The 17,956-nt window shown below is 46.4% G+C and overlaps 2 protein-coding genes across 4 annotated transcripts in view; both read right to left on the bottom strand.

Moving 5' to 3' along the window:
• The window catches only part of Npc1 (NPC intracellular cholesterol transporter 1), a 45,240-nt gene extending 44,875 nt beyond the window's left edge, over positions 1–365 (bottom strand). The window contains exon 1 of the mRNA XM_055625754.1: positions 215–365. Coding sequence (XP_055481729.1) covers positions 215–274 — 60 coding nt within the window. The 5' untranslated portion in view covers positions 275–365. The remainder of the gene's footprint in view (positions 1–214) is intronic.
• Positions 366–9,903: 9,538 nt separating this feature from the next.
• Ankrd29 (ankyrin repeat domain 29) overlaps positions 9,904–17,956 on the bottom strand; it is a 46,859-nt gene continuing 38,806 nt past the window's right edge. For 2 of the 3 annotated variants that reach the window (XM_055625808.1, XM_055625811.1), the window contains 2 exons: positions 16,875–16,973; positions 9,904–12,017 (listed from right to left, as the gene is read on the bottom strand). In XM_055625808.1, coding sequence (XP_055481783.1) covers positions 11,910–12,017; positions 16,875–16,973 — 207 coding nt within the window. In that variant the 3' untranslated portion in view covers positions 9,904–11,909. The remainder of the gene's footprint in view (positions 12,018–16,874; positions 16,974–17,956) is intronic. The other variant, XM_055625809.1, reaches the window with a different exon arrangement.

Here is a 17,956-nt window from a genome sequence, read left to right as displayed (position 1 = left end):
AGCTCAAAGCTAGCCAAACAGAGGCCCCAGCTGTCACCCTGTCCCAGACCACAGGACAGCGAGAGGATGGACAGACGCGGGAGGAGAAGGCGACCTCCGCGGCTGTTCCCGCAGACCAACTTCCCCACGCCCGGGCCCTCAGCTCCGGCGCCCGGGGGTCTCCGGAGCCGCCGCGTCCCGCCCCAGCCCGCCCGGGTCCCTGGAAGCCACTCACCCGCGCAGGGCACAGCAGCAGCAGCAGCAGCAGGCCGAGGCCCGGGTGGCGCCCGCTCATGCTGTCGCCGCGCGGGGCTGCAGACCCCGTCCCGCTCGCAGTGCACAGCGGCCGGAGCGCCACGGCACTGGCTGGGCGGTTTCGGGACCGGCGCCTGACCAAAGAAGGGGCAGGCGCAGGCGGCGGGCTGCGCGCGCAAGTCAGGAAGGACGGAGGCGGTGTCGGGGCTGCTGCCGCTCGAACCTCCAGAGGGCGGGGCTAAGCACTCGGGGCGGGGCCTAGCGCCGAGAGCTGGGCGGAGCCCTGGCCCAGCCAAGACTGCCAGCGCGCTCAACCGGACCTGCTGCCCGGCTCTTTCCGTCTTGCAGAGCAGGTCTTCGGACCCCTGAGCCAAAGCCACGTGGGCAGATGCCCTCCCCGGGAATCAGTCCGGCCCCTTTGTGTCGCGCCATCCTTGCCCGCCCCTCTGTGCTGGGCATCTTTCACACCCGAGAAGCTGCACTTTTAAAATCCATCCTGGGATGGTATTCCGGACTCATTCCAACACGTCTCAAGTCTGTCTTTCATATTTTAACTTACTGCCCCCCTCCGTTGTTTTTTTTTTTTTTTTTCCGCCTGGGTTGGAGAGGGTGGGCAAGGTTTTAACACGTAGTTAAAATTCGAGGCAATTTTCCTAATTACGAACAGGTTCCTCGGACCACTGTGATATTTCAACCTCTGTTTCTGTATGTATAAGTACTCTGATTATCCTTTCCCAAACCTAGTTACCCAAAAGGGATCGGTGCTGGAGCATCTTCTCGCCAAGCTCGGGCCAGTGACGAGCGGTGGCATGACCCTGTTGTCATCTGACTGCGCAGCACGGTGGCGCTTCTGACTCGGGATTTGTTTACTTCTAACTCAGACCGGGTTTGAAAAAGCGCTAAACCGCACCACCTACCGGCCGAGGCGCGTCTAGCCGTGAACCCATGCTTACGGTAGAAATAGAAAATGCACTTCTAGACAATAAAAAAGATCGCTGCGGGAGTGGCAAAGTCAAACAGTGCGTGAGTGGGGAGTGAGGATTAAAGAAAGCAAGACACAGGGACCAGCTGGAGAGGACCGTCAGCAAACACTGTAGCGGCTCGGAGTTTACGCCACAGCTCCTTTTCATAGGCAGAGCAGAACAAGGCACATCGATACAGGGGAGGGAGCAGTCAGAATTGTTTTCTTAGACCACCACTCTGTAGAGCAGATATGGTCCAAGGTCCCACAAACAAACTAAAGGAGCTTGGCAAAACAGCCTGCTTATCTCTGTCTCAAGGTAAAGGTCAGGGTGAAAACATGTTTTTCGCTGAATACTCAATAACAAAGCAGCTTGCCAAACAAGCAGCTCTCCACAGATCACTTAAATTTAAAAAAATTTACTTATAATTCCATCATGACGGACAATCTATATTACACTACGCTGTATTTTCCTTTACAAGTTTATTCTCTTTGTGAAAAATATTTTAACATGGTTGAAAGTGTCACCACCACTTTTCCTTCCTTAGACATCCTTACGTTGCGAACTTGCCCAGATTCCACAAAGTACTCATCCTGTACTCTGTTGTCTCTTGGTACTGCATCACAAAAGTCTGAAAACTATTGATCATTTTCCATATGAAGAGAGAAAGGCACGAACAACCAGAAGTTCCCAAAAGAAGCCCATTTTGCGATTGAAACTTTTGTGTTTTCTGGAGAAGCTCGCCCCAAGGGCAGGAGAGCAGGAGGCCTATTCCTGCCCCTTATTGACAGGGCGAGTGGGAGAGCTGGCCCAGCCCCTCACAGGCTGCAGGAATTGGTGCAGATAAGGGAGAGCCAGTGCACTGACAAGTCCAGCTACCACCCAGGCTCAAATCCAGGACTCTGAGTTGGCCCATCCCAAAGTCTGTATCATCTGTGAATAGTTGAGGCACGTGAAAGGACCTGCCCTGCTGATCCAAAGCTCCAGAATGATGACACAGGGCAACAACTGTGAGGAGTCCCAGTGGGATCCAGTATTGATGGTGTCATGGAAGCCAGAGATCTCGAACCACACCAATGACTCATTGCAATGAACATTTGCAAAGAAAGATGTGTGGGCAGTGGGAGGCACTGTGGGATACACCATGACAAACTACGGCTTCCATGAGGAAATGTTTTTCCGTGCTTTTTGTTATTGTTTGTTTGTTTGTATATTTTTATGGGGAGGAGGTTGCAAGGGCAAAGGGCAAATATGAGGGGATAGGGAGATGAGTGGGACTGGGTCGCATGATGTGAAATTCACAAAGAATTAAACAATTAAAATAAAAAAAATTTCGTGTTTATGGAGAGCTAGAACGTGGCAGGTCCAGAGTCAAATTATTTCAGGCTCCCTAACCATGTACTATCCACTTCTGTGTTTGACCCAATATCCTTGTGACTATATTAGGTAAATCCTTTTGAAATGTATAATGGGAGCCCTATCTTCTACCAACCCAAAGGCTAGAAATACCAAGAGATAACATCTGAGGCCTATAACAGAGCTACCCGGCTTTGCTGTAATAATTTTTCTATCAGATACTTCACCAACATCTTCAAAATGTAACTTTATTATTATTTTTTTGTCCTGTTACTATTAAAACTTCATGAAATTGGTACCACATTGGCACATGGTATTTGGGGCAATCAGAACCTGTGTCCTGGGCCATGATCACTCTCATTTGTATATATGCGTAAGTTGATCTAAGACAAAATTCTGTTTAGTTGACAGATGAGAGGAGAATGTTTGAAATGCTCACGTTAATAGTTTTGATCCACTAGATAAGTATTTAAATAGTTTCCCATTGGAGTTCTAATTGGCACTTGATGTAGGAAGTGATGTAATACTCAACTTTTTTTAATCTTCTGAAGAAAATGGGACTTAATCCCTGTACTGGAGATTGAGCCTAGAGCTTTGGATGTATCAAGCAAGCTCTGTACCACTGAGCTACATTTTGTTTATTTTATTTTGAAGCAGGCTTTCACTAAGTTGTTTGGGATGCCTCAAATTTATAATCCTCCTGCCTCAGCCTTCTAATAGCTGGGATTACAGGCATATAGCAACATGTCTTGCAAAGGAGTTTATATTTTTTTGATCAAAAGAGATGTACATTTAAAATTTGATTGTTATTAAATTGCCTTCCAAAGAGGTTTCAGGCTAACCCTTTGTCAGCAACACATGGAAATTCATGATTCCCTGCTCGTTTGTCAACACTGATATTCTGATAGGTGAAATAAAGAATATGTAGTTTATTTTTATTTCTTGTTTTTAAAAGTGTCCACATGATTTAAATTGTTTTTTAATTATAGGAATAATTGTCTTTATCTATTTGTAAATGACTTTTCTGTAAACTTTTATTAGATATGTTTATTTTTCATATTGTTTTGTAAATGCTTGTGGGGCTTGTGGTTGTGTGTGTGTGTATGTGTGTGTGCCCGTGCTTGTGCTCATGCGCATATGTGTATATGGAGATGTCTTAGTAAGGGCTTCCACTGCTGTGAAGAGACACCATGACCATGGCAACCCTTCTAAAGGAAAACATTTAACTTGGGTCTGGCTTACAGTTTCAGAGGTTTAGTTTATTACCGTCATGGCAGGAAGCATGGTGGTGCTGGAGGAGGAGCTGAGAGTTCTACATCTTGCTTCTCAGGTAGCAGATGGAGGCTGTACCATACTAGCAGTAGCTTGAGCATAGGAGACCTCAAAGCCCACCCCCACAGTGACACACTTCCTCATGGTAGGCCTCCAGCAAGGCCACACCTCCTAATAATGCCATTCCCTACGGGCCAAGCATTTAAACACATGAGTCTATGGGGCCATGCCTGTTCAAACCACAAGAGACTAGAGATAATCCTCAGGTGCTGTTCACCTTGTGGGGTCTTAAAAAGGCATAAATGTAGTTTTTATTTCCTTAGAAGAGGAGATGAAATGAGAGCCTACCCAAGCTTTATAGAAACATATATGGGCTAAGCCCAGAGTGTTTCTATCTAACTATCCCTAGGCCTACGCCTGGAAACTTCTAGCCTCCATACAATCCTATCTTCTATAAGCCCAGACCATCTGCTGACCTAGGCCTAGAATGTTTTCAGCCTCTGAGACTTACTGCTGAGTAAGCTCACCCTTTCTAGTTCTTTCTGAACTCTGGATGACTGGTTCAACTCAGCTGTTCTGGCTCAAACTTCTCTCCAAACTGACTGATTCAAACTGGCTTCCCGCCGCAACTCACTAAATTGCTCTGCTTGGGAAAACTGCCTCTGCACTTTACAAACTCAACTGCACTCAACTGCACTCAACTGCACTTCCTTACTCTACTGTCTCCACAAACGCTCCCGCTCTCTCTCCACTGCTCTTAAGCAGCTTCTCTTTCCTGCCTGACCTCCCGAGAGTAGGGCGTGCCGTCTGACTCATTCTGTCAAATCTTTCTCTGATTCATCACTTTGTCCGTCCCTCAGGTGGATGCCTTGTTTGGGATTAAAAGTGTGTACTTGATTCCATTCAGAGGGATTAAAGGTGTATACTAAGGGCGTGTCTCTATTCCAGCCAGATCACACAGACCTGAATCTTTGCTTGTGATCCCTTGCCAGAGCAGCCACATTGCTGGGTTAAAATTTCTCTGCATAAGATGTATTAAATTTTATTTTCTGTGTACGGGTGCTTTGTCTGTCTGTATGTTTGTGCCCCGTGTGAGTGCCTGGTGCATATGAAGGCCAGAAGAAGCTGTTGGATCCTCTAGAGCTGGAGTTATATAGACATTTGTAATAAGCTACCATGTGGGTTCTGGGAACCAAACCCACATCCTCTGGAAGAGTAGCCAGGGCTCTTAGCCCCCAAGACAGCTCTCCAGTGATTCTCTCTCCTTTTAATATTTATTTTTAAAATGCATGTTTATAAGTCTGCGTAAGGTTATGGTGCACTTGCATACAGGTTCCTATAGATGCCAGAAGAAAGTATCAGATCCCCTGTAGCTGGAGACACAGGTGGTTATGAACGGCCCAAAATAGGTGCTAAAAGCTGAACTTCAACCCTCTGTGAGAGCAGCAAGTGCTCTCAACCTCAAATTAATCTCTCCAGCCCCCACCTTGTCTCACAGGTTCTCACAGGCCTGGAGCTCACTAATTAGGCTAGGCAGGCTGGCCACCTGTCTTCCCCTTCCTAGTACTGGATTACGCGTATGCACCATCATATCTGACTCTCTTACATTGGTTCTCGGACCTGACTCATGCCTTCATGCTTGCTACGCAAGCACTTTGCATACATACCCTATGACATGGTTGCTGATAAACACACACACTAACACAGACACACATACGCACAAAGATTCAGCTTCTCTCCTTACTCTCAAGCTAAGGAAATCCCATAGTTCCCTGCTCTTCTAAAGGCCATTATTGTTTGTTGTACAGTACCCTTTTGTCCTCTTCTCACTAGACTTCCTAGCAGCATTTAACACAGTTGATCATACTGTCCTTGGTAAACCGTATTCCCCATGAAGCTTCCATCTCCTGGGCTACACATTTGTCTAAGATCAGAAGTAGAACTTGAGCAATATATTCACAGTAATAAAATCTTCTATTGTTGTTTTTAAGTCAGGATCTCACCCTGTAGCCATGGCTGTCCTGGAACTCACTGCATAGACCAGGCTGGCCTCAAACTCACAGATTAGTCTGTCTCTGACTCCTGAGTGCTATGATTAAAGGTGTGTGCCAGTATGTTCTGCCTAACAATAATAAAATCTTATTACAGTCAAATAACTGTGGTTTCCCCCCTAAAAAAAGGCTCCCTTCTCCCTCCAGCCTCAAGTACCCAGCTGATTTGGAAAGTCCTAAGTATAATAAAGTCAAGTGAATTAAGAAAATCAAGTATTCCTGATTACTCGCACAGATGGAAAGCTTGCCAGCTTCCTACCTTGGAACCTGAAGTTCAGCCACTGAAAGTGAGGAGAGTTGGGCCTTTGTGGTAGCAGGCTGTAACCAGTTCATCTCACGATACCTAGGGCCATTGCTAATGGACTCAGCACCACTTACCTTTGCTGATTTCCTTTTACCTTTTGTGTGCCGTGACAAAACAGCGCAGACTGGGTGAGTTCAACAGCATGAACATTTCTTACAATTGTGGAGGCTGGCAAGTTCAATGTCAAAATGCCACAGAGGTGGTCCCCAGGATAGACTCTATTGCTTGCCAGTGTGTGCCTCATACGCCCACCATCATCACAGACCTACATCAGTCACCTATTATTGCATGGGGTGAAGGGATGATGGTTCAGCCAGTAAAGCATTTGCCTGACAAGTGTGAGGACCTTGGTTTGAGCCCCAGAACACAAATAAAAATGCTAGGTGTACTTGTGCCCACTTGTAACCTTAGCCCTGGGCTGATGGAGACAGGAGAGTCTCTGCAGCTTGCTGGCCAGCCAGTGTAGTCCAGAACCTGCCTGCCTCCATTAAGAAGGCAGGAACCATTTTGTTGTATTGTTAAAAATAAGTTCCTATTTACTGTAAGAGCTGAGTTTCTGTTCTTAAGTTTTTGTCTGCTGGAGCATGACCTGTCCCAACTGATGACCATTTTTTCTTTCTTTCTTTTCTTTTTCTTAAGAACACATTGCACCTCCCTAATCAGTGATGATGATGACTGTTGGGTTTCTTTCTTTCTTTCTTTCTTTCTTTCTTTCTTTCTTTCTTTCTTTCTTTCTTTCTTTCTTTCTTTCTTTTTTTCCTCTTTGAGGTTTTTATCTACTTCCTAACTGCTCCTATTGTCTTGCTTCTGTAAACTTGCTTTGCATCTATTCATGACTTTACTCCCTAAAAAGGTTCTAAGAAACAGGCCCAGGACTATCCCTCTAACTGAACTTAAAAGGCTTCAAATTTGGCTCAAACACAGTGGCAGTGGTCTTATTCTTGCTGGTGGGATTAACATTTCTCTGGAAGCCCCAGCGAAATCAGACCACCATCCACACTCTAAAGCCAGATCTTCACCGCAGGACTGGGGCTGAAAGGCCACCTCAGGAGGTGGCCCGCAGCGTTTCGTGGACTATCAGAGTGAACTGCTGTGCTGAGAAGGCCTCCCCTGGTAAGTCATAGTAGTTTTCTGTGACACCTGGTTCTGCTGGGATCCCAATCTGGGACGAGGAGGGGTCTGACTAGATTCAATACTCCCCTGTCCTAGGCAAAGAGCAAGATGTTACCCTGCCCGCCAAGGTTCTTGGTCTGGTTTTGTGTCTTATCTGTGTTGTACTTGGTTTCATTTTTATTATCTTCATCTCTTGTACTTTGTACGTTCTGTGTTAACTGGTTTATCGTGGACTTGGAGTGACTGAACGAACGGACAATATGGGTAGTGAGAATAACAAGCCTAACAGCCCTCTAGGCTGTTCTAAAGCGTTTTGACCAGCCAAGGACGGCTATGATTGTCCTATCGCCAGGAGTCACCGCCAAATTTTCTGTGAAACTGATGGCTCTCATTTGGGGTTGACTGACCCTCTGAGGACACTTTTGATTCTCAGCTAGCTTGGACAGTGATGAATGTCACCCTCTGTAGGTCCAGATTGGATCCATCTTCCCTGAGGCTGAAGCAACTTCCAGCCCACCCCTCTAGATGAAGGTTTGTCCGGTCTGCAACGGGCTAGGTGGCCCTGATTGTTGGCAGGTGGCTCCTCCGAGGGCCTGTAGGGGAGACCCAGGAGCACCCTCTCAAAACTGGACTTACAGGAAGAAGAATCCCCCCTCCCTCCACTATCTTCACCACCGCAGTCCCCACCGCCACAGCTTCACCCTGCCCCTCCTCCACTTCAACCCTCCTCCACCACCTAGTTCTTCCCTACCTCCCCCTGGCTTCCCCCTCCCCCACAGCCACCAGGGGGTCCCATATGGCCCTCCTAACTCTTTCTCCATCTTTGTTCTGGGACTCCACCTCCTTTTGTCTCGCTCTCCTGCAGCAGTTTCCTGATGACCAATAGCTGTGATGCCCCTTTCTCCCCTGCAGAACCCTCCTGTCAGCACTAACCCTCACTCCTAATTGAGTCTCATTGAGTCTAACTTTTTCTGTCACCGAGTTTCCATTGCACTAATAATGCTCCTCCCACTTCTCATCACACCCTTCCCTTTAGTAAGCAATTGGACTTTTTTTTTTTTTTTTTTTTCTGAGAAAATAGCGCTCTGCAATCCCTGCAGGGTGACAGGGTGCGTGTGGGATAAGACATGTTGCACTGTTTTAATCAGGAAGTCTTTACAGTCAGTTAACAGAGTTACACGCGCGCTTCCTGAGAATTGCAGCGATTCCTCACATCTATTACGCCTCATTGCAGTAGCTGCCGCCCTGGCCTCTCTGTTACCTGCTGCAGGAGTTGCTGTTGGACTATAAAGAGAGGTTTCTAAAATAGCCTGTTTAATTTAAAAACTGCTAATATCACAGCAAAATATTAGCAAAAACTAATCAGGAAATGGGAGAGCTAAGAACAATGGTTCTTCAAAATAGAGTTACGATAGACTAGCTGTTGCTTAAGCATAACCTTAGAGGCTGCCAGCAGCTTCCTGGGTGTGCTGCTCTAATCTCTGATTTCTCTCATACACATTGACAACCAAACTGATGATCTACATAAAGAAACAGACAAAAATATCTCAAAGTTGGACTGGCCAGTTATGGCTAAGATGGTTCCCCCGTCACTGGCCTCTAGTATTATTTCTACTGGTTATCATAATCAGGTCCTGCATCCTCTAATGTGTTACCAACTTGATTGCCCATCAGATAAACCATGAATGCTACAATCATGTCAAGTGCATTTGTTAAAAGGTGTTCATGTGCTCACACGTGTGCACATGAGCTCACAACACAGACTAAGCACAGTCCCAGGTGTCTAAATTTGTCCTTTTGCTTCTTGTCCAGCTGAAGGAAAATGTGTTATGTGAGTCGTGAAACCCTGTAGAGAAAGCAGTGACAGTTTGCAAATCTAAATACTAACGTTTGAGCTGCTGCCACTGGGAAGTGTCCTGTCTGAGTGGAAGTCACACCACAGCCCACGGCTGGTGTAACCAGACTCCAGTATCCTTAACAGGGTAGGTAAGATTTTGCTCTCTGAGTAGCAATGCCCCATTTCTGAGAGTCTTACTTTCTGACACTGAAGTCGTGTGTTGTAGCTATGGGTTTTAAATGAGATGTCTCTGAAATTCAGCTTGCTTCAGTAGGGAGCTTTAAAAGTGCTCTTGAAGAACCGGTGGCTGGAGAGATTGCTTGCGGTTAACAGCACTGCTGCTCCTGCGGAGAAGCCTGGTTCAGTTCCCAGCAGCCGCACGGGTAACTCCCGTTCCGGGAGACCCAGCAACCTCTTCTGGTCCCTGCGTAGAGCTGGCATGCATGCGGTGCACATACAGGCTCAGGGGTACAACAATCACGCAATATGTAACAATGTACTTGGGGGGAGGGGTGTCACAGGGCCTCTTTATGTGTTCTTCCCAATGTGGCCACGTTGTGTGAGCCTTCTGCCAGGCCTGAGGACCCGAGTTTGATTCCCAGGACCTACAGTGGAAGGAAAGCCTCCCCCTGCACATTGTTTTCTAACTGCCAAGGGCTCTGCCATGTCCACAAACAATAAATGTAAAGAGAGGCTTTAAAAGCCACAGAAATAACACCCGACTTTTTCTTAAAAAGAGAGAGAGAGAGAGAGAGAAACAAAGGCAAATTGGGAAGTGGATTAACTTTATTTGAAATACAACATGGAATGTGCTGGTAAACAAATGGACGTAGTGGCAACCTTTTGAAGTTGGGCTGAACAGATTATTTGCGGAGGAACTGCAAACGATTAAGTCTTTGGATGAGGAACTGGACTGTTGACGAGACTAACGTAAAGTAAGAGTCTTTTCCAGGTGTGCGAACGGAAACATGGTTTCTGAAAAAGCAGACCTCTTCTTCAGTCTTTGGTAGGCTCTTAACTACGTTCCCTGCCATGGACAACACGATAATTGCATCTAGAGCAGATGCTATTTCAGCTACCTGTTCCCTACAGTACAAAGGTCTTTATTAAGTATTGCTAAAGATACTGAATTAACTCCATGGCCCTGAAATAGTTTATGTGAGGGACAGGCCAATACCAACAGATTTTAGTGAAAAAGCTGTGAAGTTCCTGATACAGTCTTTTGGCATTTTATTGTTGGTACCTACAAAACTGTTCTGTTTTGGGCTCGTGATGAATAGCTGGTTCTCATATGGGGCTGAGTAAGTGGGGAACGCAAGACAGTTAAGTCCACGTTATTTTCTTCTTCAAGGCGAATACAGCATTGCAAAATTTTCATGGATGAAATGTGTATTTGTATAACTTTGCTGAATAAAAGGCTGCCAATGGGAAATTGGCACTGATCTTTAGCTACCAAAATATTTGCGTCTGGTGCTCTGGCAACACACAGCTTTCTAATCTTTTATCTTGAAATTTTACTGGGGATTTCTGCGGAGTCGGTCAGGCTATATGCTTCTCAGAGAGCCGGGCGCTGTCTGTCACTGGCTTTGCTTGCAAGGTTTATCAAAATCTGCTCATTCTGATTGCATGTGTCATAAACAATTTTAAGACGCTAGCTTCTGATGTCACTGACTTAAAGATAATGCTTCTGGTCCCATTGCTTGTTAGTTAAGCAAACCTTAATTTGGGATTGCTTTCCGCTCCATCTTAACGTGACTTCACGTAGAGCCTGCTTGTTGGAGACTGGAGCAGTACACGAGCAGAAACAGTGGATGTGTGTTCAGACATGAGAAGTACTGCTAGTGTTTTGTCTGGTGTATTGTTCAGGAATGCTTGGTTTCTGTATGGGCAGTTAGGCACTGCCAGAGGCGGTTACGCACCATTGAGAGTGCACTGAACACCAACTTTATCCCCCTCCAAGAAATAGTTTGATGACCTTGGGGGTTCTTTCCTGGAACCTGTTCACCCAGAGCATGCATAAACGAGCACCCGGTAAATACTAACAACTGCCTTTTACTAGGGAGACTCCTCTGCAGGAATAGTAACAGGAGCAGTACGTGTGAACGTCATGTTTCATCCAGTGAGCTCGAAGTCAGTGTGTCAGAGACCGAGCTGCGGGAGGCTCCACATTCCACAGAGGATACAATGTGGACTTCGAATGTCAGGAATAAGATGAGCTTTACCAACAAATACACAGCTTGCCTCTCCTGTGTGTTAACGGCCCACCTTTGAGTAGCACATAGTGGAATATCAGAAGTGGATCTTAAATAACGAGCGCTTGTGTATCGTTGGTTCATGGTAATCATGGCTATGATCTTTGGGTGGTAGAAAAGATTTTACACGGAAGGGACCTGTGTGACTATGATGGATGCAATGGATTTTCGCATAGTTATATTTAACACAAAAGCAAAAAAAAGTGCATCAATTAATTGAAGGGCAACCTTTGACTTTCAAAGGATGTGGCTTTTTGTTTCCCTTTTTAGGACTAAAACCAGGTCCAGCATCAAGTTGAATGGAGGGACTCAGGTTAGCACAGTGGCAGATAAGTTTTTGTGGAATCTGTGGCTGTCCGTGTCCCTGAGGGCCAAGCTCCAGGGCAGTGTATGATGCCCACCGTAAATAAAGGGAAGCGGATCTGAGCCCTTCCTTGATTTAGTGCGCAATGTGCAAATCCGCAGGGCTTCAGAGAATTCCCGACATTGCTAAAAGCCATTTCTTTCTGGACAATGCGACTTAACCTTCTATCTGTCTAGGATGGAACCGAGTTCATTCTTCCCAGGTTCTTCTTTCCTTCTCAGGAGGTGCAGTATGCGCTCATTTTTGGTTAGTTCTGCCGGAAGCTCATTGGCCTGAAAGAAGATGAGACCGGCATTAGTGAGTCCCCTCGCTGGAATGCTTCTAGAGACACAAAGGGGGCAGGTGACCCCCAGCTCTGTCCTCCACCACTGAAAAAGCTTCTCTGGACTCACTGATTTGCAGCAGGCACCTGGGATCTCCTTTCAATGTAGAAGGGGCACCTGCTATTTTTCTCACCTCAACGTGAACTTTATATTTAGCCAGATCTTTACTATGCTAAAGGTTCCTGGGGGGCACGGCTATGTCTTACAAATCATTGCATCATCGTTTTTCAAACAATGTCCAGCACATCTAATACTTGTTCAATAAATACAAGTGTTTGATCTTTTATGTTTAGTTTATTCTTTGAGTTTATTATTGTCCAGTAGGGAGGATTCAAGACAGGGACCTTTTTTTCCACCCACATCCCACCGAGCCATCTTGCTGGCCCCTCATTTACTATTTTCATTTGTACATATTTGTGGGGTGATTGATACAGTGATATGAGATGTGATGACTGAGTTAGGATGGTCGGCATTTCCACTTTCTTAAGTAGTCATCGTAACTTGGTTAGGGAAACTTTGAACAACTTTCAGTTCTTTATAAAAATACACAACAAATTGTTGTAAACTAGATCACCTGTTGTGTGACTACAATTTCTTCCTTCCAGGTGACCGTGTTTTGGTATCTGTATTCTGGCCTGACTCCACTATCACCCTCCTCCCTGCTCTGAGCTCCGCCTAGCCCGTGCTCTTTACTCTCTGCCTTCATGAAATCAACTTTCTAGCTTTTATATGGACGGAGGGGTGTGTTGGGAAAAAGTGGAAGTCAGGAAGTACGCAGGGCGTGACACACACCCAGAAGGCCCAGTCTCTGTGGCTACAACCTCCTGCAGGACCCTGCAAGTCACCCCCTGCTGACTGCTGTGCCACCCGCTGGGACACATCATTAAGCATTCAGGGAGGCAGTTTCCCCCACAGGCATTGTGTGTTACCAGGAAAATAATTCTTGAACTTCCATGATTTCAGGACTCTTAATATTATGGAGAACTCTAATAGCTTTTTAACGTAGAAATGAAATTGGAAAAAATATATTTCCTAGTTAGTGAAAAAGAATAAATCTGCTGGATATGGTGGCACATGCCTGTAAACCCAGCACTTGGGAGGCAGAGGCTGGCAGATCTCTGTGAGTTCAAGGCCAGTCTCGAACTTTGGTCTACAAAGTGAGTCCAGGACAGCTAAGGCTACACAGAGAAACCATGTCTCAAAAAAAAAAAAACAAAACAAAACAAAAACAAAAGAAAAAAGAGAAAAATAATAAATCCAAAACAGGTTGGTGTGCAAAATATATTTTTGAAGAAACAACTGTATTTTCAAAAACAAGAATCTTAGGACTGTAGAATTGCTTACATATTGTTTTGAGTGCGGAGCTTAAGAGAGGACAGCTGGATTTTTCTGTGCCTCTCCACGCAGGCTATGGTGATGTCTTCGCTGCAGCATGTGATGAAAAGGCAGCTGCACAGGGGCAGATAGTTGGAAAATGGAAGAGGAAGCCTAGTACCCACACGTGTCACTGCGGACAGCTTTCTTTGATAAGGCACCAACGCTTGCCAGGAGGCAGTTCCTTTTCTTCTTTTCTTAGCCTCATTTTTTCACCTCTCTTTGCTCTCTGTCCCCCCACCCCCTTCTCCCTGTTGTGTAGCGGTTCCCAAACTGAAAGAAAGCTCACTAAGACTCAAGAATGTATAAAAGGAAGCTCCGAAAATGTGGGAAGTAAACAATTCACTCCAGTAAGTCCCTGAAACTTATAAGACCAAGGTGTCTCTCCCCATTAAGGCTATATAAACACAAGGTCTGTTGACGAGGAGAGCTCTCCAAACTGTAGAGCTGCTTGCAAGTTGTCAAGCAGAGAGCTCCAGGGCTCTGCCTTTCACGAGCCGTCACTCACGCTGGTGTGGGCTTTGTTAACACAGCTGCCTTAGAGTTCTCCTTGCTCCTGTGAGCAGTCCCTCACCTATACTCCTGGACACAAACTCAACGGACTCTGTGGCTCGTTAAGTTGGACTTTGGTGGCGCCATTACTTTGATCTGTTTTCAGTTCCTTATCTGGGAGTGAGCAGGTCTCTCCAGGTCAAACAACACCTTTTCCCTCTCCTCTCTTCCCCTCCTCTCCCCTCCCCTCCCCTCCCCAGATATAAAAGACCCCCCCTACTCACCCCCTAAAAAAAAAAAAAAACAACCGCAACCAACCAACCAACAAAAAAAACCCCAAACCCATCCAACCCAAATCTCTTCCAAGAGTTCTGAGATGCGGTTAGAATCCAGCTGCCTTGCTTCTGGGGCTGCAATTAGAGAGGCAGGCTTCTCTTGGGTGTTTGGTCGGCAGAGGAGGGGCTCCTGGCAGTGACTATGCGCCTCCACACGTAAGTTCAAGTCCTCTAGGGAGGCTGAAAGCTTAGCCTTCTGTCCACTGGCAATTACCCAGGACCATTCCACGGAGGCTAGTCCACTAAGGGGACACAGTCGGATTGCACTTTTTAAAATCTCAGTTTCTTTGTTACGGTGTTCCCAGTCTTCCCTCGGTCCTGGGTGGCTCACCACCAATGTTTGATTTCTTTAAGAGTTCCGTGTACAGGTCTAGAGATAAGATTCAAAAGAAGGGCACTTGTGACTTCAGCTGGCTTATCACCCAGCCGGGCCAGCGAATGGAAAATAAACCTAGGTATCTGGGGAGAGATAGGCAGAAATGATAACAGAAAGGCTTTCTGCAAGCACTTCATTTCCCCAGGAATGGGGAAATAGTACTTCTGTATGCTAGATAAAATGAAAATGGGAGCCTTGGCCTTGCAGATGATCTCTTTGGCCTTTCTCAATGAGTTTCGTATGTGTGTGCTGTGTGCTGTGTGCTGAGACAAGCATTATTATTTACATGGAGGTTGGAGGAGGGAGTCAGCTGTCCTCCTTTATCACTTTCTGCCTCATTCCCTCAAGGCATTGTCTCTCCTTGCCTGACACTGAGACCTTTGATTTTCAGCTCGGGTGGCAGCCACCAAACCCCAGCAACCTCCTGCCTCTGTCTCCAGGTCAGTGCTGCAGTCACAGGTGAGCGCTGCATGTGGCAAGCTTGTTACGTGGTTTTGAGATCCAAACTCCGTTCTGACTGTTGTGCAGCCAGTGCTCTTAGCAACTATGTCACCTTTCCAGCTTCCATGGTGAGTTCTAATAGTCACCCTCACACACTTGGAATCGCCTATGAAGAGAGTGTCAGTGAAAGATCGCTAAATCAGGCTGGTCTGTGGGCATGCCTGTTACAGACGTCTCTTTAACTGAGGGGGGAACTCTCATCCCACTGAGGGCATTTCCATTCCCTAGGCTGGGTCTGTCAAGTTTCAAACCCAGGCAAAGTGGCTGAGGTGCCTATTTACATGTCAAAATGGACCAGGCCTCCAAGTTCTCCCAGCATCCCTCAGTCCTTATGTGTTACAGGTATGGCTATCTTCTATCCTGAACTTTCCAGCCCGTGACCTGGGCTGCCCTTCCTCCAGAGGCTCTTCCCTACATATTCCTGACATTTTGATTACCTCTCTCACTGCCTCTCTTTTGCTCCTTTTGTACTTTTGGCCTCCTGGCTGCTGGACTTGATTCCCCTCTTTCCCTTCCCCTCCCCCCACATGGTTCAGAGTTATGACCACTCAGGATTGACAAATGTGTCTGCCCCTGGCTATGTGCTCCTTCATGCCTGTAACAAACTTCCCCCTCCACCAGGCCTAGGAGCAGTTATGTCATGTCCTTTCCTTTCCTTTCCTTTTTCCTTTTTCCTTTCCTTTCCTTTTTCCTTTCCTTTTTCCTTTCCTTTTTCCTTTCCTTTTTCCTTTCCTTTCCTTTCCTTTCCTTTCCTTTTTCCTTTCCTTTCCTTTCCTTTCCTTTCCTTTCCTTTATGTATTTATTTTCATTCAGGGTCCTAGACTGTGTAAGAATAGAGAAAGGGAGCTGAACATGACTATGAACATATTCTTTGCTCTGTGTTCTTGACTGCGGGTGTGATGCTCTTGATGTTTTGAAGTCCTGCTGTCTTGACTTCTGAGCTGTGATGGACTGTGGCCTGGAATGGCAAGCTTAAATAAACCTTCCTTCCCTATATTGCCCTTTGCCCGGCTCACAGTAACAGCAATCAAAGCAACACTAGCACTAACATTTCCTTTTGACTTCTAGTCTGCACACCAGGTAATGTCAGTAGACACCAATGACAAACGTTTCAACTGTGATTCTAAATTCTGACTTCCAAATTTCATCCAACTCTGAGGATTTAGGAGAATAAAAATACGGATTGGTGTTGTAACAGTGACGTGCAATCCTACTGATAACACATTTTCCCGAGCAAGACACCAAGCATACACTAGTACTTCTCAAGACACAAACATCCCACTCACGGGGCAGCGATACCCTTCCAGGACACTGACATTTTTAGAGCACACACTGACTCCCCATAATGACGACCTCCATCTCCCCACCAGGAAGCCACACATTGTAAGCTTCTGATCCCCGAATTCTGGCATTGGAGCCATGCACTCCCCCTTTTATGTCGCATTGTGGGGTCTGCATGCTAGGTAAGCCCTCTGCCAACAGAACTATATTCTCACCCCCAGTTTCACATGAGCAAATGGTTACAGAAAGCCAGGAATATAGGATATTGTAGCACAAGTCCCTGGGTCTAAATGCATTGTCTGGGAATAACGATTAACTGCGATCCTGTGTGCCCTTACTGGGTAGAACTAGGAAAATCTAGGCAGAAGCCTCAGGATGCTCGCCTTTAGGAAGAGGTGGTCTCTGCGCAGGGGCCCAGTGGAGTTAAAGGATAGGCTGAGTGGGTACCTTGTTTCTCAAGGCTGGATCCGCCCCTGCTTCCAGGAGCAGCGCGACTGTTTTAATATTCCCGCTGAGCACTGCTGCATGGAGAGCCGAAGTCCCGTTCTGAGAGGAAACGAGAGTGTGTGTCAAGAGCTGAGCTTTCACTGTCTGAGTGATGAGATGGGAGCGTCACAGCGTTACTCCTCCCTGTCTTCCTTTGCATCTATCTCTTAAAGTCCCACCAGTACCTGCCACAGTGTCCTCAGACACACAGCTAAAGGTAGTCCAGGGCTAGATACATAGCCATCTACTACAAGGGCAGGGGAGGGACACTGGCTCCAGCAGGCACAGATATCTATAAACAGCACTACAGTGCAAGCTAGGTTTCCTACTTGATGACTCATAACTCATACCATGATTTGTAGAAGTAAAAAAAAAAAAAAAATCACACTAGAAAAAAATTCTAGCAGAGTAGCACTTTTCATACTCTGATGCCAACTCCCTAAGCTGGTACTAGCACAAAGGTCTAAATGTTGGCCAGTATGCATCGTGTATGAAGCAAGAGTAGATACTGCCAAGTCCATTTTAAAGTTTCTTTTGTTCAGCTCCACTTTCATAGATAAATTCTGTTTCCAAATGACTACACAAGGTGCTGCTTTCTGATTCCCGAGTTCCTGGAGGGCGGGAAGTGGCTCCTTGGGAGAAGGGGTCGGGGCTGATGCACTGAACCTGGCAATTCTGTATCAGATGTCAGCGTGCTGAAACTGTGAAGGGCAGACACTGTTCCCAGCGTGGACACCGTGCGTTTGTGGAGCCGTCCCAGGGCGAAGCGCTTGTTTGTCTGGGTGTACCCTGAGGGCGCAGCCTCAAACCTGCTAAGCCGCACTGTCGACTTAGGGGAGACCGAGTGCCCTTTATTTAACAAAATAAAATGCTTCCAGTCAACACACTGCTGCTTGCGGGCTCTGCCATCCCTCTGCCTCTTTTCTCACATGCCCTGAAAGCTGAGGATAGTTTGTAACATACCCAAGTAGAAGATTTCTTCAGTGGTCACCCATACAAGAAAACTTGGTGGCGCCACCCTCATGTGGCTCTTACTTTCTCTG

This window comes from Psammomys obesus, unplaced genomic scaffold (genome assembly GCF_907164565.1).
Source record: "Psammomys obesus unplaced genomic scaffold, mPsaObe1.curated_primary_1811, whole genome shotgun sequence".
NCBI lineage: Eukaryota > Metazoa > Chordata > Mammalia > Rodentia > Muridae > Psammomys > Psammomys obesus.
Note: the sequence above shows the minus strand (reverse complement) of the source record. Positions and strands in the feature narration are given on the sequence as shown.